The sequence below is a fragment of the Rhincodon typus genome, chromosome 8 (genome assembly GCF_021869965.1).
Source record: "Rhincodon typus isolate 14 chromosome 8, sRhiTyp1.1, whole genome shotgun sequence".
In the NCBI taxonomy this organism is placed as follows: domain Eukaryota; kingdom Metazoa; phylum Chordata; class Chondrichthyes; order Orectolobiformes; family Rhincodontidae; genus Rhincodon; species Rhincodon typus.
The window spans coordinates 11,702,653-11,715,555 of record NC_063339.1 but is presented as its reverse complement, the minus strand read 5'-3'; the positions used below and the strand labels follow the sequence as shown (position 1 = coordinate 11,715,555).

The 12,903-nt window shown below is 40.3% G+C and overlaps 2 protein-coding genes across 9 annotated transcripts in view; both read left to right on the top strand.

Annotated features, from left to right (window-relative positions):
- Window positions 1-12,903, top strand: part of LOC109911155 (poly(A) polymerase type 3) — a 328,417-nt gene that overhangs the window by 127,068 nt on the left and 188,446 nt on the right. The gene's annotated exons all lie outside the window — the stretch shown is intronic.
- Window positions 1-12,903, top strand: part of sptlc2a (serine palmitoyltransferase, long chain base subunit 2a) — a 152,422-nt gene that overhangs the window by 53,139 nt on the left and 86,380 nt on the right. For all 3 annotated transcript variants that reach the window (XM_048599810.1, XM_048599811.1, XM_048599812.1), the window contains exon 2: window positions 10,248-10,442. In XM_048599810.1, the coding sequence (XP_048455767.1) occupies window positions 10,248-10,442 (195 nt within the window). The remainder of the gene's footprint in view (window positions 1-10,247; window positions 10,443-12,903) is intronic.

Here is a 12,903-nt window from a genome sequence, read left to right as displayed (position 1 = left end):
ATGTGAATAGGAAAGCTTCAGAGGGATATGGTCCAAAAGCAGGCAAATGGAACCAGATTAGTTTGAGAAACTTGGTCGGCATGGATGAGTTGGACTAAAAGGTCTGTTTCTGGGTGCTGATTTGTGCTTCAGAATGAGCCACTTCCCTTGCCAATGCACAGTGCAGTTCCACTGCTTTTAAAACACTGGCAACTACCTGGCAATGTGGAAAATTGCCCAGGCACGTCCTGTCCACAAAATTCTGCACAAATCCAACCCAGCAAATTAGCCTACTCTCAATTATCAGCAAACGATGGGTGCTGTTGACGGTGTAATCAAGCACCAGTTCAACAATAATTTATTCAATGATGTTCAGTTTGGTTTCCATCAGGCCTGGTCAGCTCCTGACATCATTACAGATTTGGTTCAAAAGTTAACAAATGAGATGAACTTAAGGGAAATGAGAATTGACATTTGAGGAACATTTCACTGAATGTGGCATCAAAGAATCCAATGAAAAATTGGCATCTATGGGTTTTGGGGGAAATTCCCTAGTTGGTGTCATAACTAATACAGATCAAAGAAAGATTATTGTATTTGTTGGTCAGTCATTTCAACTGCAGGAGTTACTTGGGGCTTTTCTAGGCCCAAAAATGTTCAGCTGTTTCATCAATGATTGCTTGATAATAAGATTAACTGTGGATGTTCACTGCTTGAACAACATTCCACATTATTCGTGACTCAAGATGCTGTCCACCTTCAATAAGGCATGGGCAACATTCAGATTTGGGCTGATAAGTAATTGTAATGTTTGTGCAACACAAGTGCCAGATAATGACTGTCTCCAACCAGAGACAATCTAACCATCACAGTACCATTGCTGAACCCTTGCCATCATCCTGAGGGTTACCATTGATCAGAAACTGAACTGGATTTGCCATATAAATACTGTTGCAAGAGCAGTGGGAACCTGGAATTCTGCAACAAGTAGTTTGTTTCCTGACTCCCCCAAGCTTGTGTGCCAGCTACAAGCAGGAGTGAGGACTGTGATGCAATATTCTCCCCTGGACTGGATAATTGCAGCTGCAGTAACACTCCAGAAACTTGACACCATCCAGGATAAAGCAACCTTCTTGATTGGCCCCCCATTCACAACATTCACTACTTTCACCACTGACACAATAGCAGCAGTGTGTGAGATTGAGAAGATGTGCTGCAGTAACTCACCCAGGCTGTTTTGACAGCATCTTCAAATATACCATCTAGAACAATAAGGACAACAGGTACAGGGAACACCACTACTTGCAAGTTCCCCTCAAAACCACACTTTTGCCTCGGAACTACATTGTTCCTTCATTGTTGGATCAAAATCCTCTAACTCCCTCCCTACACCACGAAGTCTGCAGTGATACACTATCAACTGCCTTGAGAGCTATTAGGGCTGAGCAATAAATACCAAGTCAGCAACAGCCATATGCCATGAATTTGTTTTCAAAACTGGAGATTAAATAAAGACCTGCATTGGCTGGCAGCTAAGGTGGTGCTAAGACTGAAGAAATAATCTTTCCTGAGAGGGTGGCATCACAGTTTATATGGTGGGAATGCAAATATGCTAATCTGTGGGATGAAAGTATGAAATTCAATCACTTCAAGCTGTAGTGCTGGCAGTGCATGTGAAGTATTTGGAGTTGATGCAGTGTGATTGTGACTATTGCTTATGTATCTTCAGTGGTTTAGCACTCTCGTTAGAATTGGGAGCACAGGTGGTCATAGTTTATATTTCAACATACGTGTTAAGTTGGAATCTCCCGAGGAGGTTCTTCACCACTGTTATCAGACGTATGAACAGACCTCTCATGAGAGTCATTCCTTGTCTGCACCTAATCTGTCACTGTAACTGTGTATTCTGCATTCTGTTCGATTACCCTGATATACTTAAGTCAAGTATGATTTGTTTGGGTAGCATACTTTTCACTGTATCTCAGCACGTGACCATAATAAATCAAATGTTTGCACTCTTCCAGAATTCTTGAAACCAGCTGTCGCTGCACCCTTAAATTGGTACTTTTTTTTGAGATGTCTGTTCTAATGGATACAAGTAATTTCTAGACATTTATCTGTATAGCAGTGCTCTTTGCTTTAAGCAATATGGAACACATATGAGGCCATTGATTATTCAGCTTCTGTAAAAAGCTTCCTTCTTGCATTCAACATCTGTTCAATCCTACGTTTTTGATCGGAGTACAAACTAATTGCTGCCTTAGATTTATAGCCTTTTTAAAATTGCACCATTTGGAGAGGTTGGTCCTGGATTTCTGAAATTTCTTGCGTGTTGAACTGTTAACCTCCAGCTGTATCCCTGCTTGAACACCCATTGCTTTTCAATATAAAGGGGAATTGGATGGAAGAGCCATGGACTAGCAATGACGGAGAATAGAAGGAGGAAAAGAGGAAAAACTAGAGCAAACCAGTTTCCAGCTGTATACAGCAAGAATTCAAAAGTCACTGCTTGAGTGGATTTTGATGCTTTATAGATCAATTGTATACTGATCTGTGCTACTTGTAATGACTTTATGCCTTGCAAAGTATTTACTTTGTTGCAGGAAAATCCTCAGAATTGCTAGCATTCTGGACCCACCCAGTACTGAACATTCTTTCTGCTGAAGCAGAGAACTGGTAAATACCGCAACTGGCTGGATCAGAAGGGGAATGAATAATTACAAATGCTCTATTTAAATAAAGCAGAAACTCGAGTCCATCTGATTTGTCGGTGGGTGGGAATAAAATCTTGAATTTTATGAACTGAATTCAGTTTGCCAGACTTTCTGACAATTAAGAAGAAACTAACCCGATTATGTTAAGAATAAAGTTAAATTTGACTCTATTCCCTAACTCGTGATGTTGTCACAGTGATAGTTACATTGCAGGCACTGAAGTATGCAGTAACGTTCACATAAATGTCAAACACAAATTTAGGTGCAAGATGTTTAGTTAACAAGCATTGTAAGTATTAAGTCCACTTAACTCGGACTTTGCGCGTTGGTTTAAATTCAATAAGATCCCCTTAGGCTAGCTCCCTTAGACCATGAGATATAGGAGTAGAATTAGTCCACTCAGCCCATTGAGCCTGCTCTGTCCTTGATCATGGCTGATATGTTTCTCAACCCCAATCTCCTGCCTCCTCCCCATAACACTTGATTGCCTTACTAATCAAGAAGCTAACTCTGTCTTAAAGACTGTCAATAACTTGGTCTCCACAGCCTTCTGTAGCAATGAGTTCCACAGGTTAACTTAATATCTCCGTTCTAAAGAGTCGTCCCTTCAATCTGAGGCTGTGCCCTCAGGTTCTAGTCTCTCCTCCTTGTGGAAACATCCTCTCCAATGGCCTATCCAGGCCTCTGTTCCAAGTTTCAATGTGATTTCTCTCCCTCCCGTCCCCTCCCGTCCCCTATAGGCAGTCTTCAACTGCTCCAATTATGCCAAGCCCTTCATCCTGGGATTTTTCTTGCAAACCTCCCTCCTTTGGGCCCCCTCCAACCGCAGGACATCTTTCCTTAGATATGGAGCCCAAAACTGCTCAATATTACAAATTTGGTCTGACCAGAGTTTTATGCAGCCTTAGCAGTCCATCTCTGCTGTTGTATTCCAGCCCTCTTGAAATGAATGCTCACATTGTATTTGCCGCCTTAAGCGCCAACTGAACCTGCAAGTTAACCTTAAGACTCCTGAACAAGGAGTGCCAAGCCCCTTTGTGCTTCAGATTTCCAAACTTTTTCCCAATTTCGAAAATAGTCTGTGCTGCTTCCTGTTAAAGAGCATAATCTCTCTCAGTACCACATTTGTATTCCCTCTGCTGTTTCTTTACCCAGTCTTCTAGCCTGTCCAAGTCCTACTGCAGCCTCCTCACTTCCTCAGCACTACCTGTCTGTCCACCTATCTTTGTGTCATCTGCAGACCTAGCAACATTGCCCTCGATTCTTTCATCCAGATACTAAAATGAATAGTTGTCCTGACAGTAACACCTGTGGAACTTTACTAGTCACTGGCTGTCAGTGTGGCAAAAGACCCCTCTGTCCTCACTGTCTGCCTGCTGCCAGTCAGCTGATCCTTTAGCCGTGCCAGTACCTTCCCCTTAATACCATGAGCTCTTATCTAAATAAGATGCCTTCCCAGGCATTTTAGTTCAATAGCATACCTTAAGTACTAACTTAAAAATGTGCATCAAAATCCATTTTATTGCGGGAATGCAGTTAGTCATATAGCACGGAAACAGATCGTTTGGTCCAATTAGTCCACTTCGACCATGTTCCCAAACTAAACTAGTCCTATTTGCCTGCATTTGACCCCATTTCCCTCTGAACCTTTCCTATTCATGTACTTATCCAAATGTCCTTTAAGTGTTGTACTTGTACCTGCATCCACGGTTTGTTCTATAAATATTGGTCTTAAAGCTTTGGTCAATACAACTGCTTCACCAACACCTTACATTGTACTGCTGCTACCTGGCCACTTTGCAAACAGGGGTAGGGTGCATCTCCATGGGAGTTGGAAGGCTGATCTGATGTCAGTTATCCTCTGTTATTATGCTGACCTAACATAAACTACAATCTTTACAAAACGATACTTAATACCACAATAGAATGTAACGCAACCATATTTTTGTACATAGTTAAAGGAAATGCTTGTTTCAGCACAGAAAATGCTTGATAAAGGTCAGTAGCACAAGTTTTGAGAGATTTGCGGGCTGTCTTAATTTTTAACTTGGAAACGTGCTGTTTTAAAGAATGCTGCTGTCTAATTACTGTCAGATTGGGATTCTTTTTCCCTGCAGGTGCTTCACACAGTAATGCCTCACTAAGAGACATTGTCAGCTATGTGCTTATTGGAATTGCAATTGAGTTTGCTGTTAATGCCAGTCTGGATTATTACTTTAAACTCAGGTTCTGATGGGAAAACTGAATATCCATAGTAATGGCCATACATACAAGCTTCCATTTAATTTAATTTTCAGCATGTTAATCCAGTGACCTGGCATTGGGCAGATAAATTTTGTTGATAGTTGCAAATCTTGCACTTACTCCAACCTTCTTTTTTCTCCAATTTGATTACATTTGTCTAAACTTTGAGCTGAATCAATTCTTCACATTGATTGGCATAGTTGTAAGACTTTCAGGTGTCATCTTACTATTGTACTTCATGTTTGTGCACATTTTTCATAACAATGTAGCATTGTACTGTCAAAAATGATTAATTAACAAGGAACTACATATCATGATCATCATCTGTGATCACACTGCATGCCGTTCTGTTGCCTCATTTAAGCATGTCCTCCAAAATTGTAGTTAAAACCTATGTTTAATGGATTGCACTTGAAGTGTTAAATTCCAGGCAATAATATTAAGAATTTTCCCATAAGCAGAAAAGCAGGGTGTGGCATTTTAGTATTGCATAAACTTGTTTTTTAAATCCAGAATGTTGTCCGGGTCTTGTATTTTCCCCTATAAATATGGTGATCTGATTTAAGACAACTTTGTGTTGTTATTGTGGGATGGTAAATATTCTCCACATCCACTAGTACAAAGCTTCAGAATTAAAGTTCAATTTTGTTGCTGACATTTGTGGAAAAAGAGCCATGAATTTCCATTCACAGACTTTGTAGCCAAACCTGCTGACAGTTTCAAATCGGTGAGGTTTTGTGAAGTTTCTACCTTGTCATCCAGCTTGTTCAGTCCTTTTTCCCTTCCTGTATACATGTAGTTCAGAGGTTATCAAAGGAAAATAGCACTCATTCCAAAGCACTTCACAACAAAGTGGTGCTGTTGAAATCTAATTGGCATCATAATTTGTGTGCAGAAAAGCAAAAAAAACATGCTGACCCTGTCTCGCTCACTAGGGTAATGTGCTGGACATCAAACCCCATTATTCCCAGAGATAATAAAAAGTTTTTGTCAAACAATACAAAATCCTCAATTTATCTGACTGACGACTTGTGTTAAAAAACGACACTCACAGGTTTCTGTATTTACCTAGAATATAGCTTGATAACTTTATTTCCCCTTCCCTCTCTCGTGCATGCTTTCTCCCTCTCTCTTTCTCTCCTGCCCCCCTCTCCCTCTCTCCCCCTCCCTCCGTCCGTCCGGCTCTCGCTCTTGCTCCTTCCCCCGCCCCCAAATCCAGTCCTCTCATAAGGTAGCACCTGTCTGGGTCACAGGACTTGAGTTACTTTCTCGTTCATCCTTTAAATTCCATTCTAGTTCTTTGCTGTTGACACAAGTTATTTGCGTGCTTCTCTTTCGTTCAGAGAGTAAGTCATTTCACTCTTTACAGGTGTTTTATTCCTCCTTCATTAGGGAATTTGCAGGGCATGGTGAGTAGAAGCTTGCTAGCTCATCCTGGAGACTTTCAATATCCCCACAGAACTTATACTTTTTTTGAAGACTAGGTGGTTCTCTGCTACAATGTTCCCAACCAGGCCAGGGGTCACCTGCTCAGGAGCCAATCATAATGTTATCTAGTAGTCATTCTCAGTTCAGAATCCATCTGCTTTTCGCTCTCTTCCAGGTGACAGCAACATTGTACATAAGTGCTCCAATAAGCATGATTCTTAAAATCGAAGCCAGTGGTTTTCTTCCTTCGTTCATAGGATGTGAACATAACTGCATAGGCCAGCATTTATTGCCCATTCCTAATTGTCCAGAGAGCAATTTAAAGTTAGCCCCATTGCTGTAGATCTGGTGTCATATGCAGGTCAAACTTCTAAGGATGGCAGATTTCCTTCTATAAAGGTCATCAGTCTTTACGACAATTGGCAATAGTTATGAGATTGGCGTTAGGCTAGCTTTTAGTTCTAGGTTTTGAATTAAAGTTTTGCCATCTACTGTGGTGAAACGTTCAAATCCATGTCCTAGACTATTGGCCTTGGGTTCTGGATTGCTGGTCCACTGCACCATGACTTCCCCAGGATCTCTTTGCATAGCCTCTTTGGTTAAAAGCTTTACTTTGTCTCTCTGTTTTGGACTGGGGATCAAAAAAAAATGAAAAGATGCGGTCTTTATAACCACCTCCAGTGGTGTAGCATTGCATTTGTTAGGCTAAACCATTGTGAGATTGTAAGTGGGTGAACAGCATTATCAGAATGTAATTTGCTGCTGAGGTACAGCAGAGCATTCTGGTCTACTAATGTCTTAAAAACATGGCCAGTAATGAGCCAAGGCCATTTCAGCCTTTCAAAACATAAAATATATTAAATCATTCCTGCAACCACCTCATTTCTGAAAAATTGGTCTGAATGAAAATAAATCTTAGTGAATTTTTATTTGTTTGGGAAATGTGGGCTTTGCTGTCAAGACCATTTGTGCTCATTCCTAATTGCTGTTGACAAGGAATCACTATCTTGGATCACTGCACATAAGGTGTAGGTATTCCCATAGGGTTTTGGAAGTAGAGAATTCTAGGATTTTGATCCACTGATAGTGAAAGAATGGCAGTATATTTTTGAATCCGGGTAGTGTGTAAACTGAAAGGTAACTTGCAGGTAATGGCATTCTTGACCATATACTATCCTTGTTCTTCTGGGTGTATTAGTTGGGAGATTCGGTGTAAGAATCTGAGTTATGCAGTGTCTCTTATAAATGGTAAAGCTAACTCTGTGGTCTGGGTACCACCAACCCATTTCAATCATCATTTGAGTCTGTCTGTGGATAATCAAGCATTCAATTTTGAACAGAATAGATTAGACTTCTGTCAGCATTCCGTGGTTCCATTGGGCTGAGTTGATTTTATGTTGTGGTGATTGAGTGCTGTACTTAAAAACTCATGTTTGTGGCAGTGTCTCACATCTGTAACTGTAGCGAGAAGGCCAACTGTACCTTATCCTGACTAGAAAGTGGTTTAACAGTATGTTGCCAAACTTTTGGTAATGCTCTCTTCCTTGTTCCAGTTTATTCCATATATGTTTGGATTAAAAGTTACTGTTGTGAAACATTGCCCTGAATGATTAGCAAATTGTGATGGCAGAAAGTGAAGCAAACACTTTATTAAACCACCCCATAATTCCCCCAATGCGAATTTGGGTTAAAATAATTTCTGTATGAAACAAAAGCCAAACGGAGGTGGTTGTGGTTATCCTGAGTACATATTCAATGTAGTTATAGGACGCTGAAAATAGTTAGCATTTGTGGAAAGTAGAAGGTAACATTTGAAATGTAGACCCTTAAAAGTACAAAAATGTCAAACAGTAGAGTCAAGAAGGAACTCCACAAAAATGAATACCTAGGAAAAGATATCTCTCTCATTTGAAGCACTTGAGTGTCTTGGTTCATTCTTTCCATATTTGATTTTGATTGAATATTTTAAAAGCTATGGAGGAGATCTTATTATTATGCAACTCTGCTAAATGGCTTGCCCTTCTGTATCTCTTTCGTCATGTTAGTTTAGTCCTCATTTGCAGTAAATCTCTTACTTGTCCTGTAATTGAGTCTGTATCAAAAAATGACTGGTTAACAATTCATCTAGGTGAAATTAGGTCCAGCAGTGTGATTTTTAAAAGAAAAACTGCAACCCCTTCCCTATGGTATGTATTAAGGCAATTGCACAGGCAAATGGATAAATTTTTCATTTATTGTAAACTTTTAATTTCGATTTGAATTCAGTGAGGTTTGCTGATACTTGTAAATTTACTTAAGCCATTCTAAAAAATGGTTAAAGTTGGCTTTTGCTCACCGCAATTTAATAGCCTGACTTCATCAAGACTTAGTGAAAGTGCTGGATGCTGAAATGTCACTCTTGTAGTATGGAAGGATTGTGTCTCTTTTTTATTCTTGTGATTTCTAAAAATGTGGACTAAGAATTGTAACTTTAAAAACCAATGTTTCAAAGGATTGCTGTATGTTTTGAAAAGCTAGTAACCTGAAACTTGTGGCAGCAAATATTTGTACAGCTGTTTGAACAAGCAGTAATTGAAGTGGTTGAAGATAAATTGGAGCCAAGGGGGTTCTGTGTAGAGATGCAGCTGAGTAGCCCTATGAAGTTCATTGGTCTATGGACTATTGACTGCTTTTTGATGACAAAGACCTTTTTGCCTGTCAGGTAACTGAACAGATGGGCCTGGGATCAGGCTACAGAGATGACAGTGTGGAGCTGGAGCAACACAGCAGGCCAGGCAGCATCAGAGGAGGAGGAAAGTTGACATTTGGGGCCAGGACTCTCTTTCAGTGTCCCGACCTGAAATGTCAACTTTCCTGCTCCTCTGCTGTCTGTCCTGCTGTGTTCCTCCAGCTCCACACTGTTATCTCTGATTCCAGCATCTGCAATTCTTAGTATCTCGGTGTACAGAGAAGTTGATTCAGTTCTCTGCGCCAAAGCTCACCTCAAACCAGAATAACCAAAGTTAATCGTTCCCCCAGTAGTTGCTGCAAGCTGTGACCTTTTAATTGATAAATCAGAAGCATTTTACAAGTGACCTAGTCACCTGATTTTCTTTTACAAATCAGTAGAAGCATTTGGAAAAGGGAAGTCCAGAAAAAAGTTGAAGATTAGCAAGATCCAACTCAACAGAACTCTCGAACAAAACACTTTTCAGCTTTACCCCTCTATCCATGTAACCTTGCAATCTGTACCTCTGTGTGTAATGTGCAGTTATAAGGGTGAGAGAGTTTTAATGTATCATGTTACGTGCCAATGGTTTATAGCTGGTTGCCTGTAGCTGGGGTCTAATTGCTTGTAATGAACAAAAGTTCTTAAATACAGAAACCTCGTCTGTGCTTTCTGTCAACCTGAATATGAAAATCAGTTAAATTTTGGAATTTTGTGCATTTTTTTAACTTCTAATCTCTGGGAAAAGTGGTTTTGATTTCAGTGTGTTACCCCAGTGAGTCATGATGGTTATTACCTGTCCTCTTTTTACCACCACAGCCACCCTGCCTCCAAACCACTAAAAGTCAACATATATTGGCATATGGTGATGTGTACAAAACTCTACAATTTGCCAAGATAAAGTCCGTTCAATTCTAATTGAACTTAAGTGACACATTTCAGCAAATTTACTTTTGAATCTTGTAGTTGAACTGTACTTAATTTCCAGATCAATTGCTAATTTTGACAGACAAAAAGTCCAGTACAGTTGGAATAACTTGTGTGATCAGACACAACCCCCTACGCTTGACTTGATATGAGCAGAAGTCTTGGTATTCTTTGTCATCTTTTACCATTGGAAGTTGCATGTTACCAAATTGTAGTGTATTCATGTTCCCTGACTTTTTTGGTCCCAGATTCTTCACGTTGCACAGAATGGAGGACTGTACAAGAAGCCATTTAATCAGTCTTTTGAGGAAACGCCTATGCTCGTTGCTGTGTTGACCTACATGGGTTATGGAATCCTTACATTGTTTGGTTATCTCAGGGATTTTCTTCGGGAGTGGAAGATTGAAAAATGTCATCATGCTACTGAACGCGAAGAACAAAAGGTGAGGGATGTATTTATAAATATTTCTCTTTTTAAGTTAAAATAATGGTAGTAGATGAGTTTAAAAATACCTCCCCTCGTGTTGCTCCAGGCCAGGCCACACCGCTACTTTGTGATTAAAGCAGGCTAATTGGATGAATTTAAGAACTTTTAATGTTGTGTGATGGTCCCACTTAAAATATACTTAGACGCGAAATTAAAATAAACAAAACAATGGAAATATTTTGTCTTGCAACATACCTTTTATATCGTGGCACTGTTGTACTTTCGTTTCCCAAGCTGATCTGCATATGGTACCTGGACTGCTGTTTGTGGAGGATAGCACTTGTAGGGTTTGTGTTGCATTGTTTAGTGTTCCTCGTGCCCACAACTTCATGGGAAGCAATGCTGATGACACTGGTGCCTTAAAGAGCAGACCTTTCAACGTTTACAAGTTTTTGACCGCTCAAGCTCGCTCCTCCATGCATTACAAACCCAGCTTATAGTCGACTTCCATCTTAAATTATGCTCAACGACAACCATCTGGAGGTAAGCACTTTCTAAGATCGACAAACAGCCGAGTGAAGGAGGTTTTCAATATTGCTTTCCTAAATGGTGAACTCCTTGTCCTGAGACATTGTTCTACAATCTCTGAAAAATAAAACCAATCTGTGTATCTTCTCTATTAAGCTGGCTCCGAATCTCAAACGTTTAAGTTAGATCACCCCTCTCATTCTTCGAAACTCCAGAGTGGGTAGATCCAATTTACTCAACCTTTCATCCCAGAAACCAGTTGAATGAACAATCTCTATACCATCTTCAAGGCCAGTATGATCTTCCTTAGATGTGGCAAACAATATGGCTCAGTACTTTGGGTGTCATTTCAACAGAGCAACATACAGTTGTACAAGGTGTGGAGCTGGAGGAACACAGCAGGCCAGGCAGCATCAGTGCAGCTGGAAAGCTGACGTTCTGCCTAAAATGCTCAAACCAGTTCAATTGACCAATTGTATGAGCTCTCAAAAATGGTCACTGAGCTAAATGTCATTGATAATTTCCAACTTAATTGGGGAAGAATACACGCATTGACGTTTTAAATGTTGCAGCAAATTTAATCAGTCCTTCATTTTTGGAATTTTCTTTGACCTGCATCTATTTGAGTTGGAAGCAAAAAACTGGTCTGTTGTGACAAGTGTCTGTAAAAAACAAAATTTTCCTCCTCAAATTGTCTAGTCTTGTTACAGTTGGCCATGCCATCCCCTCCAGTGCACCTCCACAGTCATGGATGAAACTGCTTTTGTTTAGTTCTACTGTTAAATATCTTGTAATCAGAATCACTTGCAATGGCATCTCTTCCACTTCTGCATTGTTATCTCTGGTGTCTGCCGTAGATCCATCCTTGGACCTTGCCTATTTCTCATCTACTTACTGCTCCTCTGACATAACCCAGAAGCAGTGTGTTAATTTCACATTGACTTCACAAGCACCTCTCTTGGTGACTCCATTGTTTAACTGTCAAATTACTTGTTACATATCCTGTCAGGCAGAATTCTTATCCGATTTTGAGTGAAACTGTTTGCTGCAGATTTCAATCACTAGATACTGACTCCATCCTCATCTCTCTGGCAACAGTCAGCTTAACACAGTCTATTCACAACTTTGTCATAGTTGGCACTTGTGACCTGATTTTTTTGCCACCATGAAGATTTCCTGATTGGACTCCTGACTCAGCTGTCTTGTTAATATTCTCATTCTTGGCTCAAGACCTGATGATTCCAATGCACTCCTGGTGTCCCACATTCTACTTTCTGGCCTTTAAGGCACACCAAGTTTTCATTCCTGTTCTTTGACTCCTGGTCAAGCAATGTAGGTCAGTAATGTCACACATTAAAAATCCTCATCCTTTAGAGGTCCTGCTATTCTATGTCTAATCTCTGCCCACATAACCTTCCAAGATTCCCATGCTGATCTGATTTTGGTCTCTTGAGCATCCTTGATTTTAATCTCATTGTTGCTGGCTGTGACTTCTGATGCCTTACCCCTAGGTCTGGAGCACTGTTTCTACCTTGCTTTCCTCATTTAGACATTGCTTTTCTCCCTTTAAGACATTCCTTGACATTGCAGTACTTCTGTGGTTTGTTTAGGGACCTAGGGGGCAAACTTTTCACACAGTGGGTGGTGCATGTATGGAATGAGCTGCAAAAGTGATGGAGGCTGCTACAATTACAACATTTTAAAAGGTATCATCTGGATAGGTATAAATAGGAAGGGTTTAGAGGGATATGCGCCAAATGCTGGCATGTGGGACTAGGTTAATTTAGGATATCTAGTTAGCACGGACGAGTTGGACCAAAGGGTCCGTTTCCATGCTGTGGTTGGTTCGTTCACTGAGCTGGTAGTTAATTAAGAATTACAAACAAGACTACAGCACAGACGCTACTAGCGGACACTAATACAAACTGACAAGTGGAAACCGACCCGAC